Source organism: Arvicanthis niloticus, chromosome 13 (genome assembly GCF_011762505.2).
Source record: "Arvicanthis niloticus isolate mArvNil1 chromosome 13, mArvNil1.pat.X, whole genome shotgun sequence".
In the NCBI taxonomy this organism is placed as follows: domain Eukaryota; kingdom Metazoa; phylum Chordata; class Mammalia; order Rodentia; family Muridae; genus Arvicanthis; species Arvicanthis niloticus.
This window is the reverse complement of record NC_047670.1, coordinates 42680136-42700808: the sequence shown is the minus strand read 5'-3', so window position 1 is coordinate 42700808 and position 20673 is coordinate 42680136. Positions and strand designations below refer to the sequence as shown.

The following is a 20673-nucleotide window of genomic DNA, read 5'->3' as shown; positions in this document are numbered from 1 at the left end:
ATGGCACTGTTTTCTATTTGCCTGACTTTGTTGCTCAGAGGGACAGGAATTTAGCTTTCCCATTGATGACAACCCAGTAACCTGGGATCCAAACATTAAGAAGATTTACATTGGCACCTGATGTGGTGTCACCAAGAAATGCTTTGAAGTCACAGCACAGAATAACCAGTGCTTTGTTGTATGCACTTTATTGAAAGCAAATGGTTGTTGTATATAGTACAATCACCATGAGAGGCAGTTTGGGATGGAACTGGCAGGGAAGGCAGGAGGTCTCAGGGTTGGTCATTTGCTGTAGCTCTTGGGAACAGGATCCAGTGAGTCTAAGAGGTCTTCTTCTACCCCAGGCTCCACTTCTATGCCCTCCTTTTCACTATTGGTTAACTTTGCATCCTTGGCTCCATCTGAAACAGAACAGAAGAGCAGGTTGGTCTAGAACTGAACCTTTGGTAAGAGAAAACAGCCCCAGATTCATTCCCTAGCAATGCCCCCAGAGATATTAGATTCATTCCCAGGCTACAGGGACCTGCTAAGGATACAGCAATACTTAAGGATGTCAAGGAGCTCACTTGGTCTTGATGAGAAAAGTAGAGTTGAGAGTTTAAACACTTTAGACAAAAGTCTCTTTTCTGATGTATTATTTATTGTCTTTCCCTCTCTGCCTGCTGAACTCATTCTGGAACCTTCCCCAAATTATTCCTCCTCTGGGAACCATTCAGGCCCTTGGGTACAGGCATCCACCCCAGTGACAGGAAGGAGGCAGGACATTCACTGGGCTGTGCCATTTGTTTTCTTATTCTTCTGGAAGTTTCTTAAGGATGCCATATTGTTTCTACATTCTCCATGTCACACTGTGGTTCATTTTACCCCTAAAACCCAGCAGCAGGAGGTGAGAGGGCCTGCTTGTACCTCACAACTTCTTATTCTGTGATTTTCCTGCTGCCCTGCAAAGGCTACACGGGGTTAGAGAGACTTCTCTTCCTGTACCAGTGCTACTGGCTAGAAGCTGGCCACCATTCATCATTCAAGCTTCAATTGCCCTTCTGTCCCTGTTCAGTGTCCTCTTCTTGAGCCTCATTCTTGCTTCTCCTGCATCAAAACACTAGGCTCTTGGAAGCAAAAGCACCTTGGACTGTGAATACCTCATGAAAAGGGATTGTTCCTCCAGTACCCAGTGACCAAGTGGCCGTCCATATACACAGTGTAAGATAACACACAGCTAATCAGTAGGCACTGAATCCAACACCACTCCCAAATTCTTGTCCCTAGCATACTGCTACCTGCATCTTTCAGAGTCTGGATGTACTTGGACCAGAAGGAGCAGTCAGCTTGTTTGAGTCCCCGCCGATTGGGAAGCTGGGCACTGAGCTCCTTGTAGCTCTCTCCTCCAGTTCCAGGAACAAAGTCTGGCCAAGGTGTGGCAAACTCAGCTGTCTTCCGTGAGAACTCATGTGGGTAGTTAGGATTTCTAGGGAAATGAGAAGAAATACATCTTTCCTTTTAACACTTGGTATCACATCATACTTGTGCTCTGGTCTTCAAGGGCAAATCATTCAACTTTGAGTTCCAGATGACAACTCACTGGTCCAGCTTCCAGTAGGGGGACTTTAGCTGGGTATTATAAAGCACTGGGCCACAAAAGCTCTCTGAAATCACAATTAACAGGCCATTTCATATCCAATTCATGACTCAATGGCACTACTTAGAACCTAATGTGACCCTATCTTTCTGAGTGCTTAGTGCTACCCCATTTTACTGTGGCGTCCTTTGATTTGGATGCCATTCTTAGTTTCTGAAAGGCCCTTGTTTATTCAAGCTCTGGATAAGAAGGTGGGTCAGAGGCACCTTGCTATCCTTACACTAAGGAAGGTCCCATGAAGGAGGTACCATAGCCCTCCAGAGATATCAGAACAGCAGATTTATTGTCAGGCCATAGGATTCTATAGCAGTTTGTTTGGTCAACAGAGTCATTCGGCCTCCTAATCTCAGAGCAGAGTTGAGAATAGAAAACACAATCCACTCTCTACTCATGGTGAGAAAACTGTCATGTCCTCACAAAGCAACTTTCCCATGGAAACTCTCCATGGAAAAGTGAGTGCCTTCCTTTGGGTTGCATGAACCCAGATGCAGACATCAGCCAGAAAGATGGTAGTTTCTGTGCTTCCAAGAAGGATGGAAATTCATTATGTCCATTGTTAGCTCACTCTTCCTGAAGCGTCTTAAGGGCATCACATTGTCTCTGTATTCCAGATGCCCTCATTATGGTTCATTTTACTCACTAAAGCTGATGCCCCATCCCACCAGCCCTCACCCTCATAGCAAGAGTGCTTCCTCACCACCTGCCTTGGCTCAGATGCCCACTTTCCAGAGCAGCTTCCCTTAGCTCATCTGAATGGCCAGAAAGTCTGGCACTGTTGCTGCTCCCTCAGAAAAACATTCTCTAAAACTCTAATAAGGAGAAATGTCCCTTTCCCTTCAATTTTCCACAGCAAACGTCATAAATCTATATCTGCTGTGCTTTAAAATACATTTGCTTTTACCGTGGGGGAGGTTGTTAGTAACTTGTAGCTGTACGAGAATGTTTTTCTTTTCCCTGAGGAACTATAAGAGTTCTAGGAAATGCAAAGAGGTAAAGGAAGTAGAGAAACTACCAGGGCTGTGGGGGACTGTGTATCTGGGAAGTGGTGTACCACAGGACTGGGTTAGAGGCTGCTGGGGAGGACGTAGGAGCTAGAGGAGCTCCAGAGTGCCAGGATGGCACACCACAGCTGACAGTAGTACATCCATGGGGGCACAGAATGACTTTACTCCCATTGATCTGTCCTTCTGGGGACACTGGGCAATGCTTAGAGACTTTCTAAAAATATCTTAGTTTTTGAGACCAGGTCTTTCCATATAGACTAGGCTAGCCTGGAAATCTCAATCCTTCTGCATCAGCCTGTGGGCTAGGATGACAGGTGATACCGTCATGCCTGGCTGCCAGAGACAGTTTTAATTTTCATAACTAGAACAGGATTGGGTATTAAGTTTTGAATGTTAAAATGTTCCCCACAAGTTCATGTGTGGAATACTTCGTTCCCAGATGGTAAGACTGTCATGAAATGTTTTGGATCTCCAGGAGGTGAAGCATTACGGTGGAAATAGTTCACTGGGCAATGGACTCATGAAGGATTATGTGGTTTGTACCTCCGGACGCCCATTCTCTCTCTTCCCTGTCTTCCATGAGGTAAAGAATCTCTTCTCATATACCTCTGCTTCCCTGATATACTGTCCATTATGGAAGGCAACCAAGATTAAACCATTTGGAGCTGGGACCTCAAATAAGCCTTGTCTCCTATAAGCTGCTTGTCAGGTACTTTACTTTTGTTTGTAAAGTAAACAGCACAGTAGAAACTGTTGGTATCCAGTGGACAGAGTCCAGGAACACTGCCAATCATCCTACAGAATAAACACATACACACAACTTAGCTGGTCCCAAGAATCAACAGTACAGAGGCTAAAAAAACCTGGGCCCAATGCCACCAGTGTGTCTGAGAAAGGAAGGACCCAAGCTGGAAGCTTTCTTCATGATTTATCTATGCAAAGATTGTTTGGTTAGAAACAGGGAGGCCAATACAAGGAAAAGGTAGCAGAGAATTGCAGCTTTTGTGGACAGGGTGAGTTGACTGGTTAAAAAAAAACATGTGGTCTTTGTATTCAGGGATGGGGGTAGGAGGGAACACGTAGGATTCCGGGAGCAGTGGGCCACATACCCTGATCTGATGAAGTTGGAGAAATACTGCATGACTTTCAGGGACAGGCTCTGCTCCTCCGTTGAGAACTGGCCCTGGTAGGCAGAGTAGAAGGGCAGTCCAAAAGCATACTGAACATCTGCCAGCAATTCTAGGCTGAGGAAACAGGGAAAGAGAGGCAAGAGGTATGAGGGGATAACCACGAACCAAAACCTGACAATCCTCCAACTAAACCAGACTCCTTACATGTCATACCACATGTAAGATTCCTGTTTAGTGTGGCATCCCACTTGGCTTATATCAAGGGGCTACTTCTGGACTGGGCAGACCCATGGCATCTGTGGTGGCTGAGGCTCACCTGCTGCTAAAAAATGATGAGCTGGAGATATTTCAGGATGACCCTTTAATCCTATTCCAGCCATGACACCTATATTTCCATGGGATGTTTGTTTGTTCTTCCATGAGTAACATCATAAAAAGTGGTGTGCTTCAAGTCTCTCTTGTGCACTAGCCCGTTAACTGTAAGTTGTTTATCCAGAGCCTCAAGGTTAACTTTTGTCCATGTAGTCCACCCTAGCACCTGACATTTTGTAGGTTCCAATAAATACGTATCACTGAAGTGAATCTCTAGTAGGCAATATGCCTCTAGGCTTCACACCCATACTGCAAATGTGTCTTGTTGCGAATCAAAAGGAGCCATTTTCATATTCTAGGAAAAATCCAAAGCATCACAGACAACAGGCTGGCTGGTGTGCATCAGGCTCCAGTTGAGAGGGAGGTAAGAGCTGAGTCCAGATCAAGCCTGAGAAGTTGGGGCAATTTGGGCTGTGCCCAAGCCAGGGAGTCTTTGGCCATGGCCATGAGCCACAGAAAGAAGCCTGAGCTTCGATACAGCCACCACACTGCTGTCCAGTGAGGACAGAAGCCTCCGTGGTTCACTTGAGACCTCTGACGTTACCACTCAGCCCTGCTCAACACAAGCCCTTCCAGGGAACCAAAGAGTGGTCACACTGAAGGCCTGCCCACTGCTGACTTCAGACATGAGCTCCACTTCCAGGAGCCACAACCCACACAGTTCATCAGGAAGCAGTATCAGAGGCTGTCTCCAAAGAGCTCTGACCAATGGCCTCAGTGGGAAGGTGGCTGAGCTGGGCTCTCATCCAGCCAAGAGGGGAGTAAGGAAAGATAGTGATGGCATTTCTGACAGTTTGTGTGCTCAGGCCATCATCCTTCTGATTACAGGGTAAGGAGGCTATATGGGGAAAAGGCCTACTGTACCCTAACCATGTGACAGGTTCAGGGCTGAGTCTATGACCGCAGGGATTCTGATCTTCCATCTACGAGAAGAAGCATGTTGACCTTATGCCTATAAAGCATACCCCAGCCCCGGAGGAAACCAGAGAAAGGGAGTAGTGAAAGTCTGGCTTCCATGGCCTCTTTGCTTCCTTCTGAGACACTTTGCAAGTACACAGCTCATGCCGAGGTGGGGTGTGAGTGTCTCTCTTTGGTCAAGTGTGGTCAGAGAAAGCATAGATTCTCCTGCTGAATAGATCAGGACATCACCATGGACCTCACAGACCACATGTGTTCCTGCGCAGCCCATTAAAGTTGAGCTTCCCATTTATTTCATATACTCCAATCCCACCCACTCACCAGGGGAAGTTCTTACAGACACAGTGCCCTGGAGAGAACTGTGTCTCAGAAATTACTCACAGTGCAGCAGTGTTTCTGACATTCCCAGAGCCTAGCAGAGCTGATGGCACACTGTTCGGTGGGACAGTCATAGCTTCTAGCTGATTGGCTGGATTAACCTTGCTATCTGACTCCTTCCATAAAGTGTCACCAGCACAAAGCAGAACTTCCCAGGCCACATACTCTCTCTGCATTCAGACTAAGTATCTGCCAAGAGCTACTGTAGGGGGCCATTAAACTCACTGTCTATCATGCAGATATTCCACTTTCAAGAGACCCAGCCTAGGAATCAAAGTGTGGAAGGCACGTTACACATACAGTTTTGAAGCAAATTCAGAAGAAGACCTGAAAACAGCATCTTCCTACCTAGGCCTCTAACTTTGAGATGGAGCAAGAAGGGAGTGAACATCGGTGCACAGGTTCAACGTGAAAATACGTGCCTTAGATCTGAGCTGCTCCGTTGGCTTCTTACAAGCTCACCTAGTATGGTATGGATCTTTCTGACTGACTGACCACCATATTGAACAATGGGAATTTTATTCTATGTCCCATCATGTGAGTCATGCTTTTCGGTGTGAATGGAAAGATCACTCTAGATGACATGTCTTTGAAAAAAAACGCAGAGTTAAATGATATTCCCATCACACTCGATAAACCTTTATGAAAATGATAAGACCTGTAAGACCTGTCTGTCTTCCACAGCCATCCATCCAGTCTCCCCAACTTCAATAGACTGCAGCTCCCAGCCCTCTTTATCCATAGACATAGACTTTCCCACCTCTGGGCCCTGGCACTTGACAACCATTTGGGGGGTGGGGATTAACTCACTGTCCACTGCTGCACTCTCTGTTCCATCTACTCCTCTGCTGAGCCCAGCACCTTACAGCTCTTCCCCTCTGGCACTGCTGAGTTAATTACCTGAACTCACACACTGCTGGTGGGCATGCTCTGTGTTGTCTGCCTGGTATCAGGCAGGTATCTGTCATGTCAGTGTGGAAAAGGATTGTGGAATGGACAAGAGAACACCATGAGGAGGGATGGGCCGTGTCAAGAGTGACTGGCTTTTATCCACCCTCAGAGATAATCTTAATGATCACACAGGATGTGGCTGGGCCCATGGATCCAGTTCAAGAATCCAGCCCTATAATTTTTTTTTTCCCTTGGTTTGTCAGTTCTTGCAGTGTCACCAAGATAGCCAGCTGAAAAGACAGCATTTTGGGTCTGGAGTGGGCAGGGCCCCTGGAATGCATGGAAGTGTCTAGAATGCAGACTAGCAGTGTTCAAAACATCTCAAGGCTGAGATTTACAGTTCTGTTTCCCACAGCTGGCCAATGTCTAAAGAGGAATGTGGCTGCTTTCGTAAGTCATTTCTACTTACTATTTTTTCCTAGCAGAGTTTTATTTATTCCTTAAAATAAGCTAATGCTAATTGCCAAATATTAAAGGTCAGCAGGGTGCTGGCTATTGAAGATGTATTATCTTTAGTCCCCAGACTTCAAAGATAAACTGGATTAAACAATACAGACTTCACAGGTGGGATCATCAAGGCAAGAGAGTTTGCTCATGTAAAACAGACAATAAAAGGGAAGAGACAGCATGAAAGCCATGGTGAATTTGCCTCAATCTACAGCCTTGCCATTCAAAGTTTGCCTTGTGTATATGTATGTGTATGTACATGTATGTACATGTACACGTATGCATACCTCTCCTCAGAACATATAAAGCCTCAGAACAAATTTTTCACAGGTCCTGTCTCCATCACCCTCTCAGCATCTCTGTGGGACAGGTATTCCCAGGAGGCCCAGAGAAGCTAAGTGAGTTGCCCAAGGCTGTATAGCTAGTATGGACTTAGCTTAGTATCGACCTATGAGTACTAGTTTTGGCTGAAGTGGATGCAGTTGAAAGAGAGCAGAGGAGACTTCAGAGATGGGAGAGGATTCAGGCTGCTGGTTGTGTGAAAAGAACACACTTGATCACCTCCCTGGGCTTTTGATTCTGTACTGGTAAAATGAAGGCCTAAGAGAAGATGTCTTCTGACCTCTGGCTCTGAATCGCAGCCATTTTTCTCACTTTGCAGGTTTCGAATTCTCTGCCCCAGCCCTAGCAGCACAACTCTCCTGCCCTTACCAGAAAGGACAGTTTATCCATGATGTAGTGGGCCTGAGAGTGTGACACTGTCATTTTGTGACATCTGAGTAGTGCTCTATCAGGAAGGGGGTGGCATGGCGTCTGCTTACTCCACTTGCCTGTAAAGCTGCTGTATGCTAACTAAACAGAGGCAAGAGACAGACGGCAGGGAATGCAACACACACACACACACACACACACACACACACACGCACGCACGCACGCACGCACACACACACACACACACACACACACACAGAGAATCAGAGCCAGAGCCAAAAATAAAATGAGAGAAGAGAAGAGACAGCTCCAAGGCAGACAGAAAGGGAAGGAAAGGGAGAGGGAAGGGAGAAGATGGCGGTGGGGGAGGGGTGTTGAAAGAGGAAGAAGGAAGTTGTGAGAGAGAAATTTTGGAGCTGAAAAAAAGAAATAAAACTTGCCAGAAATATGGAGGTGGTTTTTTCTTTTCTTTTTGTTGATCTGCTCAGTTAACTGCAGTGACTACTCCACTGATGGTTCCACATTGTGATTGTCGTGACAGAGGAGCATGGAGGTTGTCAAGAATATGGTGGCTAAGAACAGTGGGGGTCCTGTGGTCTAAAGTTATCCAGGCCCTGGTCTACACACAGATCTATTACTGAGTGGCCCTGAGAGAGGCTCTGCTCCTGTCCTCCTGGTTCAGATAAAGTAACTGAGTCACCAAGGAGTCCACGTGACTTGCCTCAGATCATTAGCTAATAAGAGTCAAGGGTATGTTTCTAACTAGTAGTAGATGCTGGAGTCTCTGCCTGTCACTCAGGCACTAAAGCTTCTGTAGTACGTAGCCACCATGCCTCAGATGTCTCAGTGTTTTTCCTCTGGAAATGATGGGACAGTGTTGAGGATTACAGAGTTCAGGCTATGGGTTGATCAAGAGAGAGCCCACATACTGCTGAACTCACTGGGGTCTGGTACCCAAGGTCCATGAATCCCAGGGTAGACTGTCCTCCAGGCCTGCCACTCACTTTCATCAAACCACAGGACCAGCCTATATGCCAGATATGCAGGCTTGTCTCCCTCCTGTCATGAGCAGTGGCTTGGCTTCTGGCTCCAATCTGTCTTGGGAGCACCTATAAAGTCCTTCCTTGAACAAAGTCTCAGGCTGAGGTATTGAGAGCATGAGGACCCTTCAGAATCTGGCACAGCATGTGGCTGTCCATGGAACTTCCCATGATCATCACAAGGGACCTGTCTGCAAGTCCTCAGTGGGACAGACAGAGGTCAGTCAACAAAAAGAAGCCCGGGTTAACCTGGGATATGGTGGGTGCCACTGGCTGCAGTTGAGTCCTTTCCTGAAGGACTATCCAGTTCAGGATCTTGATACCAGAAGCCTCCGGTGCAGAACTCTATGATCTGTGGGAGGCCAGTGTTCTTGGAGTGTTCCCTCCAACAGAGACATTGGAATTCTCACCTCAGTACTTCAGAATGGGGCCATGCTTGAGGCACGACCTTTCTTTAGTCTGAGTTAAACTGAGGTTATTAGGATGCACGCTGAGCAAGCAAGACTGATGTCATTGCAAGAAGGGGGAGGGACACATAGACACACACAAGGGTTACCAAGTGATAGGGAACAGAAAGAAGACGGCCTTCTGCTGGTAAGCAATCCCAGAGGCAACCAGAAATTAGAAAGACCTGGCACACCTTTCCAAACCTATGGAGGATTTCAGCCCTGCTGACATCTGCACTTCAGTTCTCAGACCTCTCAAACAAGAGACAATACATTTCTGCTGCTCCAAGGCCATGCAGCCTGTGACCCCTCCTCCGGGGAGCCTCTGAAAGTAACCCAGGCTCCATGCTCTCATGACTCTGCTAGAACTGTATGTATGCATGCTAGTGTTTTCCTTTGTTTGCTGCTCTCTCGCTCCCTCCCTCCTTCCCCCTCCTCTCTCTGCTACTGTAAATATTTGGGACCAAAGGTATAAGCTTCTTAAGGCTCCTTGGTGTGGGGGTTCATACCTTTCCATGGTCTCTCTCTACTTCACGAGAAGAAGGCAAATACTGGTCACAGAGCCAAGAGTGGACTGAATCCCATGACTGGCACTGCAAGCAAGGCACAGCCAAGGCTGATTCTAGGAATGTGTTCTGGATCTGGCTTCCAGGCCACAGTGGCTACAGACCACTGGGCCACAGGCTCCGTCTACTGTGTCCACATTTCCAAGTGCCATCAACATTCTTTCTATGTGCCTCCGTTAGAGCTACAGTGGGCTACTTAGCCTCCTTCTGTCAACTCCAGGCCACTGTTTGGCTCTAGAGGCGGGTGTGGGGAAACTATATATAGCTCTAAGAAGACAACCACGTGGTCTAGTGGGAACTGATCTCTAGGTTGGGAGGGGCAAGCACAGCCGTAGCTCTGCACTAGCCCAGCCGCTCATCTTGGGACTAGGGGAGAACACATTGAACCCCTTGAACCTCAGACTCATGGGCACAGGTGTCTGTAGTCTTCCAAGACTCACAAGGTTAAGACTAATCTCATGTGTGTTGGTCTTAAGAGCTGAGCTTTTAGGGGTTAGTATGAATAGAATGATCAAAGACCCAGGAAGCTCATTTATCTTCCTGTGTAAAGATACCTTCTGTGAGGCAGGGGGATCACTTCTCAATAGACACCTAGGATGCTGGCATCTTAAGTCTGGACTTCAGCCTCCACAAGTGTAAGCAATAAATCTGGGCCGTTTGTGCTTTACTATAGCAACCCGATTGGGTCAATATGCCCTCTGTCTATGGAACAGGGACACTGCCTCAGCTGTTCACCCACAAAAGGATTCCATGTGTTTCCATGGAGTGCTATAAAAATCAAACCCTGACCCACATCACAGAGAAACAGCTTGTGGTGACAGGGACCCTTGCAAACATCCTTTTCTGCCCACATTTGCTATAGCTATGTGATCACCTTACCTGCCATGGCCATAGCTTTTGGGGACATGGTACATGAAGACATTTCCACGGGTTTTCCTTGCCCAGAGGCTGGCCATGTCGACCATGGGACAGATGATAAAGTAGTCCCTGGGGAAAAGACAGAGAAGGATGTTCAGTTACATAACTCTGAGGGAGGAGGTGCCAGGCACGGGTTTCCCATAGGCAGTCACCACCCATCAGGCTCTTCACCCCAGAGATCCTCTGGTCATCCCTGCAAGGGTGCTCTGCAGCTCTCCATCGGCCACACTGATAGATGTGAGGCTGTGGCTTATAGCAGGCCACAGCCTGAAACATGTCCATGGTGATGCATCTCACAGGTCAATAGGCCCCTGGTAGGTTTGAACCTCTTTCCCGAACACCAAGATTTGGCACAAGTCCCAGAAGTATAGGCATGTCAATAGCTCTGCATTCATCTCCACATGGGAACAGAGTCCACTCTGGGATGTGGGAATGCAGACCTACTAAGAAGGGTTTGTTTTTCTTCCCCAAGCAGAATGAGCCCAGGGCTCCCAATGCCAATATGAGCCCTTTCCGTGGGGTGCTGTTACCCATTGTTGATATGCCCCACTCCCATCTCCACTCGCACTTGTTCACACTTCTTTCTTGAGAAGCATGCCTTGTTCTCACCCCCAAGGAAGTTAAAGACTTACCTCCACACCTCTGCTGTCCCTAGCGTTCCTTTGTCACAGCACTCTAAAGGTAGGGATGCCCCACACCACCCCCCTTTCCCTGGGTATCATTTATTCCCTGAAAGCAAACACCAATCTCTTTTTACTGCATGCTCATGTGTGTATGCAGGTACATGTGAGAGTGAAAGTGTGTGTGCCACTCTCCCAGGTGCTCCGAGAGCTCATCAGGGAGTAGCCACTGTGTGGTGGATTGAGAAAGGGGTGCTGAGGACACATGGAACACCAAGTCCTGGGGGGGGGGTGTCTCATTGCCTCCTTCAGGATCTGGGTCACCTCTGAACCCTCACCTACATCAGGCAGAAGATTTGCATCCTGCATGAACTGGCTTATTGAGTGGCCCTGGTTTATTTGGTAGGCCTAGCTTACCGGGTGGCATTCTCCAGTGCCCGAGAGAAGGAGGCATAGTCATCCGTGGAGTGCTCCAGGGAGTAATACCATACGGCAGCAGCGAGGATGCGGGCATCTGAGTCCTCGCCACCCAGTGAATTCTGCAGTGCCTGGTAAAAGGCTGTTTTGCTGTTGGTTCTGCCTTGGCTCTCTTCAAATTGCTTTGAAAAGGGGGAGGGAGGGAAGGAGGAAGGGAAAGAGGGAGGGAGAGAAGGAGGATAGAAAAAGACATAAAATTTTCCAATTATATCCTGGAAGGTACTCACTGTGATCTTCAAACCTTATTCTAGAATTTTCCTTCTGAGAAGCAGCAAAACACAGCATTAAGCACTTACATTTGTCCCAGCCTCACCTGCTTTTTTTTTACTGTGTGACCTTAAGCAAGTGGTTCTACCTGTCTATGCTGTCCCTTTGCCTGTTGGGAACGAGAGTGCCTTCCATTAGGGTTAGGGGAAGATCATGCAGGCAATCCCAATTAAGTGTGGTCTATCTTAGTCTGGATGGCTGTCTGATACTGGGCCACACGCCTGTCTTTTTCTGGTTTTATCTGGCTAGGTTTATTTCATTTAGGCATTTCTTTGCACCCTATGTACCACCATAGTCATTCAAAGTATGAACAGATCGTGTGGCTATAAGAACATACTCTTCCCCTGGGCCAACTCTGCCTGGCCTGGGAAGCTCGGACCATAAGGTCAAGGTTCCTGTCTGCTGGGCTGTGTTCCAGGTGGATGGAGACAAGAACGTGTAAATGAGTGTCCAAAGCCTCACAGAGCAGTTTAGAATGGCCAATGATACATGGGTAAGGCTGGAACCAGGCCCTCTTAGGAAGGACAGTCAGAGAAGCTACATTGCTGGCCTAAAGGGCTGCCTGTCTGCCCAGGAGCAACAATCCCTTGTTTCTCCTCTCAGCCTCCCTGCCCTGGCCTTGCCTTGCATCTGAGTACACTGTGGGATGGGAAGCAACTCCGCTTCTGGTCTCAGTTTCCTCCTTTCTAGAGATGAAGGACAGAAGATGCAGGCCTTTTTTTTTTTTGATGCAGGTCTGGGAATGTGACCAAGATGCCTGGTTCCAGGACAGGCTCCAGATGCACATGTTTTCATGTTTCCAGGAGCTCCTGCATATCATGGCCCCACTTGTTGGAAGACCTTGGTTTGTTTACATTGCCCTACAATCTCCTCCAAGTATAGGAACCCAGGGTCAAGGCACAAGGAGCTATATATCGGTGAGCAAATGTATATGTTCCCTCTTGTGAAACAGCTGACCAGCCCTGCTGATAGGGAAGCCTGGCATGTCCACTTGTGGGATGGTTGATCAAAGACATGTCCCAGTTACATAGCACCAACGTCAGGAGACAGTGAGGATGACCGGAGGGGCTGGCATTGAAAGGGCCATGTTTCTTTAGTCTTAGCATATGTTTTAGAACGAAGGTAACACCAGCATCAGCTAGGCATGGCATGAGTACATGAGCATCCATGGCCTGAACAGCTTCCACATGATCATGACCAGAGACCAAGGTCACAATAAAAAGAGACTCATCGCTATATCCGCATCATCTCACAGACTCCCAAATAAAACACACGAATAGCACGAGCCCACTTTGCCTTCATCTTTGTTATCTGGGATAACATTTATCATTTATTCTAGGCCCTTAATAGTGGTTCTCACCTACTCACCTGCTGTCTATCATGATGATTTTCTAAGTTTCCAAAGGACTGGTTGTAACTTAATTGACTGATCCTTATTGGTTCTGATTGCCTGAAATAGCTCATAATAAAATGGCTACTAAACCCACCTCATATCTCCTGTCACTTACAGCTTGGTATTAAGCATTTCCCAAGTGTTGCACCAAAGTGTTCTAGGAGCCCAGTGCTGGGTGTGGTATCACCTTACTTCCTGCTCCAATTCTAGGCCAGGAGAGTCTGTGCCTCCTTAGGGCCATCATACAGATGGCCAGCATGGGCTGGTATTTAGCCCAGACCTTATCATACATGGGGGGGGGGGGCAGGGAGTCTGTCTTTCCACAGCTCTAACTTAACCATGACCCAGAGTTACACTAAAAACACAGGACCACATAAGATGGGAGGAAGTTGACACATTGGTGCATAGACCAGGGCAATGACAATACCATTTAATTGGGAATCAATAAGAGGGTTCAAGTATCTACTGTCAGATATGAGAGGCCTTGGAATAGTTTTTTCACCTTTTTTGATTCTAACATTTTTAAAGTGCAGAGCTTGGTGTTATCCTAGATCTGGTTTGCTTCTGTAAGGATTAAGGCACCTGGGCAGTCACCTTTAGTACCCCATGGCTAAGCTGTGTGTCTGTATGATGTAGGTTAAGAGTACCTAAGAGGTTCCAGCACAAGGACCTGCCTGGAGCCAGCAACCCAAGCTTGTCTCCCAGTTCTTTTCATTCCCCAGTGTTGTAACTTTGGCTAGGCCTGTAGCCTCATCAATCCTCAGGTTCCTCAGGTGCAAACTGGTGTTAACTAGAGTCTAGGTCACAGTGTTGCTGTAAGAATTCAGAAGGATAGTCTGAAGCACCCTGGCCAAGCTCTGGCATAGGACACTTAATACAAGAGACAAACTTGTATTAACTGTCAGTTTCACTAGCTTCAATGAGAAAACTAAAGGAGAAAACCTAAAGGCCCTAAAGCACATTACCACAGGATACAAAAAGCCTCATGTGTCTGGCTTCATAGATCAAGGCCCCTGTCTTGCATTTATCTTCACTTCTTTGCGTGGATACTATGAATCTCCAAAGGGCTGTGAAAGTATTGATGGCTGAGCCGTGGCAAATGTCAAATTCCCGGGTCTGTTGGCCCAGATCTCAGCCCTCAGCACAGGCAGTGAGGAGCAGGGATGGAGAAAACCCTGAGGGCCATCCCTGTCTCTGTGTTTTGCAGTCCCCTGAACTGATGCAGAAGTGGTGTCTAGGGAAAGATTTTGTTCTGAGATCCTAGGGGATGTACAACCACAGTGGATTTCCTGGACACTTGGAGGGCATGGTTTACTTCCACTTCTTACCATGGGCAGACCCAGAGAGGTCCAGGTACCAGGACCCCTGTGTCCCAGCAGCCATGCAGGGCAGTAATGTGCACAGTGAAGGAAGTGAATTTCCCTTGCTCATGTACATGTGAAGTCTTGCTGAGACACTCAGCCCACCTGTGCTGCGGGACCAACTTAAGAAGGTTTAAATCGACTTCCAGCCCAAACCTCAGGCCTTTTATCCAGATGTCCCCACCTCTTGGAAGCCACCAGCCATGCACAACCAGTGAGTGTCCCATTCATCTCCCTCCTCTGCATACTCTTGCTTACCTGGGGGGCACCATCTTTCTGTCATGCTTTCATCCTAGTGAGGTAGACCAGATTCATCCTTTGGTATTTCTATGTGCTTTCTTCTGTCTCAGACCCTCTCCCAGTTGTGCACCACATGCCCATTATTCTGAGGCTAACATGCCTCTTCACCTCTCCAGTTCCTACTCCAATCCAAGGCAGATGCAGCATACCACACTCTTCTGTTGGGAAGGACTCAGAGAACCCTTAATCTATAGCTATCTGCACACTGGCTCCTCACAAGGTTCTGCAGGGTTGTTGGGCCACTGCCTGTCCGAGGAGTAAGAGAGTACAACAGATTCCCTACAGGAGAATCTGGAGGGCATCAGAACTTGCCTGGGTTCAGGTGCTCCTGGTTCTCTAGAGCAGTGGTTCTCAACCTTCCATAATGCCGTGATCTTTTAATATAGTTCCTCGTGTTGTGGTGACCCCAACCATAAAGTTATTTTCATTGCTACTTCATAACCATAATTTTGCTACCTTTATAAATTATAATGTGGGTTAAGCAACCCCTAAGAAAGGGTACACCCGTAAGGAGTTGTGACCACTGCTTTAAAGATGCTAAGGATATTTCGTCTATTGGGAGAACAAAACCTGATGACTAACCTACTGCCAGTCAGAAACTGAAGATTCAAGATGAGTCTGATGTGTGTTGCCCTGAGATTGTGTATGACTGGGTTGGAGAGACTCACAAATGAGCAAAGTGCCCTAGCAGGTCCCTGTGTCCAGTCCTGGGTGGCTTCAGGAGGCAGAGAGGCATGTGCTCTGTTCAAACTTCCTGTCCGTCATTTAGCTGACTGCCCTTTACCCAGTGGCCCAGGGTCCATGCAGGGCAAGCACTGTGACTGAGGGCTGACCCCATGCAGTTTTACTTCCAGCAGCATTTGCCACTAGCCCTTCATATCTTTTGGGGAAGCCCTTTTTCTGGACCTTTGTGGCATGGTACTTTCTGGGTTTCTCTTGAACTCGCAGCTCAGAGCCCCATATACCAATCAGGCTGTACCAAGATCAGATGATCACTCAAGGTCTTCCTGAAAGGACAAGGAGATCACTGCATGTGTACAGCACCATAGTCTGGTCTCTTCCTTCCTTATAACCCAACCTTCATCGAGGTCTTGATTGGCAGCTAGAATGCTTGTGTTTTTATTTTTGTAAGGGGTGTGTTAACACAAGCATTAACTGCTTGAATATACACTGGAATCTCCCAGTCAGCACCCCCTCCTCCCCCTTCCCCCTCTACCTCCCTTCCCTCTGCTTCCCTCCCTCTACCTCCTCTTCCTCCTCCTCTTCTTCCTCCTCTTCCTCCTCCTCCTCCTCCTCCTCCTTCTTTTCTTTCTCCTCTTCCTCCTCCTCCTTTCTCTGCTCCCTCTACTTCTCTCCAGGTTCCCAGGATATATCCTCCCTTGTCTGGCAGACAGCCATTCCCATTCTGGCTTCTATATCTATCTCCCCCTTATTCTCAGATGTCCATATTCTATGTATGTCCCTTTCTCCCATGCAGGTCTCAATCCAAAAGACCTCTCTGTTAGTCTGTCATTGTCCACTCCTAAAGTGTGTCTCACCTTCTCCTGCTTGCTTTGCAGCCCTCTGGCTCTGCTTTCCCTAGGACTCCTCTCAAACTCTTAGTGCAATTGCTTATGCATCATTGTTTCTTATCTGAGTGAGCTCCAGTTAGGAGCTCTACCTGTGTGCTCAGAACTTTCTCCCAAAGCTGAGAAGACCTCAGCAACCAGGTATTTAATAAAACCCTGGGGGTGCTTACATAAGTCAAACAGGAGCCACTGTTCATTAATCACTACAGAGCTACGAGACAACGGCCAACCTTCTATCAAATGCAGAAGTGTCTATCACATGTTTAGAGATACACAAAATATTCTCCTATTGTTTTCTTTTTAAAATTACAAAAGAACATATGATGGTGATGCTGTGATGACAATATACTCAATATACTAGTGATTCTAGCTTGACTGGCACTCTATGTCAACAGTCATAAAATAATGTTCTTAATATTTTGGGGGTGGTGAGTCCACCTGTCTTAGTTCTAGGGAGAGCCTCCAAAGCACTAGATGAGGAGACATGGAGTGTCGGGCTCTGAGGGTCTGGGTCTCAGTGAGGATAGGATGACAGAATGTTAGGTAGGGCATCTGTGAACTGGAGCTTCCACAGAGTCCCTCCCTGGTGAGAGCTGTCTCCATTCTTAGATGTGCAAAAGGCAGACAGGGCACACTGTGCTGTCAGCTCTGACTGGCTAAGCAACTTGTCTAAACCACATGGTCAAAACTAGAAATCAAGATTCATTCTCCCATTCTTGTCTTCCTGGGTCAGACCTTGCATGAGAATTTGGGGCAATGGCACCTCTTTCCAAGAAATCTCTCTCTCCCTCCCTCCCTTCCTCCCACACACACACACTCTCTCTCTCTCTCTCAATCTCTCTCTCTTTCAATCTCTCTTTGTGTTTGTATGTCTGTCTGTCTGTCTCTCCCTGTCACTCTGTCTTTTACACACACACACACACACACACACACACACACACACACACAGAGAGAGAGAGAGAGAGAGAGAGAGAGAGAGAGAGAGAGAGAGAGAGAGAGAGAGGATTCCTGCATCCACCTCTTACTATGAGCTGCTAGCAAGGATTTGATACTGCTGCACCAGGGCTCATGCCAGCGACTTGGCTGCCAGGTGCAGCTTTCCAACTCTCAGACATGCCCCCCTCCACAGGCCCCCACTGCACCTGCTCTTGAATGAGGCCAACTCCTAGCCAAGCCCAGGGCACAAGCAAGCTACACTAAGCTTTGAGATTTTTCTTGTCTTCCTCAGAGATGCTTGGAGGGGAAGCAGAACTGTGAATCTTGGAATAAAACTGCTTTTGATAATGCAAATTTAGTCTTGGTTAATGCAGACAGACTGTCAACTTCAGCAGTCAGGAGAAGGGAGGGGGCTAACTCCTCATCTCAGAGACCAGTGAAGAATTTCAATAGAATGCTTCGACTTCCGAAATAAGATCATTCTAAGCAAGCGGAGGCTTTCTCCCTTCCCAGGCATCTGTGTGGCCCCCATGCTCTGCAGGTATGTCTCTGGGTGTTATGAGGACTCCTTGGGTGGACCATGGTAGCCTGGGTGGTAGGGGTAAGAGTCTTTGGGATTTGATGAAGTCCTTCCTACCCACCTGCCTTGGTCTAAGTGTATTTGGTGGTCTGTGCTGAGGAAATGGTTGGTCCTGAGGTCAGAATGAGGGTTAGGAGGCACCTATTCCTTCCCTGGATGGTATGTGTTTGGGGGCTTGTCTCCAGCTGCCATTTCTGTGGCTGTTATGAGGAAGAAATGCATGTGTCTGTTTTAGTGTCTGTGTGCACTTCTGCTGTGATTTGGAACACTGGCCTGAGGTCAGGTGATTCAGTGGCTCTAAGATCTTTGTATTTCTTCTTGGTACCATGACTGTTAACTATTTTACTAATGAGTTAAGTATAAAAATATCTATCATTTATTCAGATCAAACTATTTTCTTGATGGTGAAGTATGTTTGTATCCTTTGGGCATATTCAGCAGGATCTCTTTGAAAATTCTCCCAATTTGCAGACAGAGAAACTAAGTCTCAGGTTCTGGGGAATGCAAATGCTTCCGACTACAGTCAGAAGACATCCAGGATTTTCCCCTGTTTTTCTGACAGAAGGCCAAGGGAGGGGATCTGTTCTGTTCTCACTCATTTGTCACCCAGCTGCAGTGCCACTGTGGGTAACGATCCTCACCCTACCTCTTGTCTTCAGGGCTGTCATACTCATCTCTCCGCATAGCGTGCATATATCTACCCCTACATGCTTGGCTTGTCGATTATCTATGTTCTGATCTGGCCATTACCTCTTAAAGGGCAGAAATTCAATTGGTAGTGATATCCACCATAACCAGCCCTATACCTGGAGCACCATAAATGCTTTCACTAGCACTTTCACTAGCAAGTAGGTATAATTATATACTCCTGCTGTGTACCCTGCTCAGCTAGACATGGTTATTCCATGGGTTTATGGTCTCAGGGATGACTCCAAATAAAATAAGACCTGTGAAGGTTGAGGAGAGAGAACAGCACATGTTCTAGGAGAAAAAACAGCACACGTTGCACCCTTAAGCCTAGCTAAGGAACACCAAAGACATGAAATTTCTATGGCCATTCAAAGTGACCAGGAAGGGCATAAAAGGGAGTAAACAGATCTCTGGGGGCCATGCTTAGAATACAGTTCTGATTCCTGGAGAGAGGACTGGGCGATAGAAGGCTTGTAGTTTGAGAGAAAGTGAGATGAATCTTGATGACACCATTGCTAAGCCTGAAAATGGGCGTGCACTGGGAGGATTGTAGTGGGTATGTGAGTTGGAGTGTGGAACGAGTGGCCCCTGAACTAAGGATGAGGAGCTACAGGCGTCTAAGTAAAGATGATCAACAGTTTGTTGGCTCTGGCACCAGTCTGGGCTCAAGCAGGGGAAAGTCTGAATGGATAGCTAGGCTGGAGGTTTAAGCTCCCTCTCATCAGAGACTGGTATAGAGAGCAGGGCTCTGGGTTTCTATGAAACACTGCTTCTATCATCCCATCTTCTAGGCAAGCAGTGAGCAGGTGTGCTCACCAGACATGAGAGTACAGAAGAACTCAGCAAGTCGGAGACGGGTGACCAGAGAGACAGAAACGGGTGACCAGTGAGCAATGTCTCAAGGCCTAGCTCCCGGTGGGTGTGGGCTGGAGAAGCATGAACATGTGCACTGGCTTCTCTGTTCTGGCCTCCAGGGCATGCAGACCTTCCCAGCAGGGCTGGCTTAGCAGTGAGCCTCCTGCCATATGCCACCATGTTCTTTTATGAATGAACAAAAGAAAATTTACCTACACCTTGGGTAACTCAAGGAGAATTGAAGTACTACTGCACTGGGGAAGGATTTTTGGTCCTCTAGTCTGTTGGCAATGATGGGAAGTTCCCAAAACACCACTGGGATGGTGCTAGGGAGGGCGAGCCCCAAGCAGTCTTCTTATGCTCAGCTAGCATAATTGAGGAATTGGACCTGGGCTGAGCTCATATCTACCAGCAGGAGGCTACCTCTGTCACTGGTGAGGGAACTTTAGCCACTAGAGGTGGTGTAGGAAGCACCTGCTAGCATGGCCCTCACCTTTTCATGTTCCCTGTCTGAGACGAACTCTAAACTGAGAGTCTGACAGTACCTCTTCCTTCTTTCATGACTGAGAGATAGGATGAGCATTCAGCAGGTTTCCAGAGCTAGTGTTACGAGGACAGGATCTCTTACCCAAAGACCACATGTCCTCTCTCACAGACAGCAGGGAACAGGTTATATTCCATGTGACTTATCATGTTTGTGGAGAGAGCAGCAGCAGAGATTAAGCCATTCTGTTTTACAACTGAGGCAGTCAATGTTAACTACTTGGTGTATCTGTCCACACTATGATTCTCTCATGAAGAAACACACAAATATATACATTTGCATACATGCGTATACTTGCTTCTTAAACACGAGTGCTAACTCAACTCCATTTTTTTTCTCTACATTTTTACTTTGTACTCAGCAGCCTATCACAAGCACCCCTCAAGCACGCAGAGAGATCAGGCTCATGTTTTTAATAGCTGCATAATATTTAGCAGTTGGAGCGTATCTTAATTTAGTCAAGCAGACATCTGGATTTCTTCCCACTTTTTCCTGCAACAATTAACGCTGTGAAAAATATCCTTGCACACATGTTGTAGAAGAGCTGCACTTTTTGCTTGTGGTG

At 47.2% G+C, this 20673-nt stretch overlaps 1 protein-coding gene across 1 annotated transcript in view; it reads right to left on the bottom strand.

The window, feature by feature from the left end:
- Positions 1 to 172: 172 nt before the first annotated feature.
- Positions 173 to 20673, bottom strand: part of Tg (thyroglobulin) — a 178488-nt gene continuing 157987 nt past the window's right edge. The window contains exons 44-48 of the mRNA XM_034516550.2: positions 11555 to 11736; positions 10479 to 10586; positions 3750 to 3884; positions 1278 to 1465; positions 173 to 401 (exon numbers count right to left, since the gene is read on the bottom strand). Coding sequence (XP_034372441.2) covers positions 283 to 401; positions 1278 to 1465; positions 3750 to 3884; positions 10479 to 10586; positions 11555 to 11736 — 732 coding nt within the window. The 3' untranslated portion in view covers positions 173 to 282. The remainder of the gene's footprint in view (positions 402 to 1277; positions 1466 to 3749; positions 3885 to 10478; positions 10587 to 11554; positions 11737 to 20673) is intronic.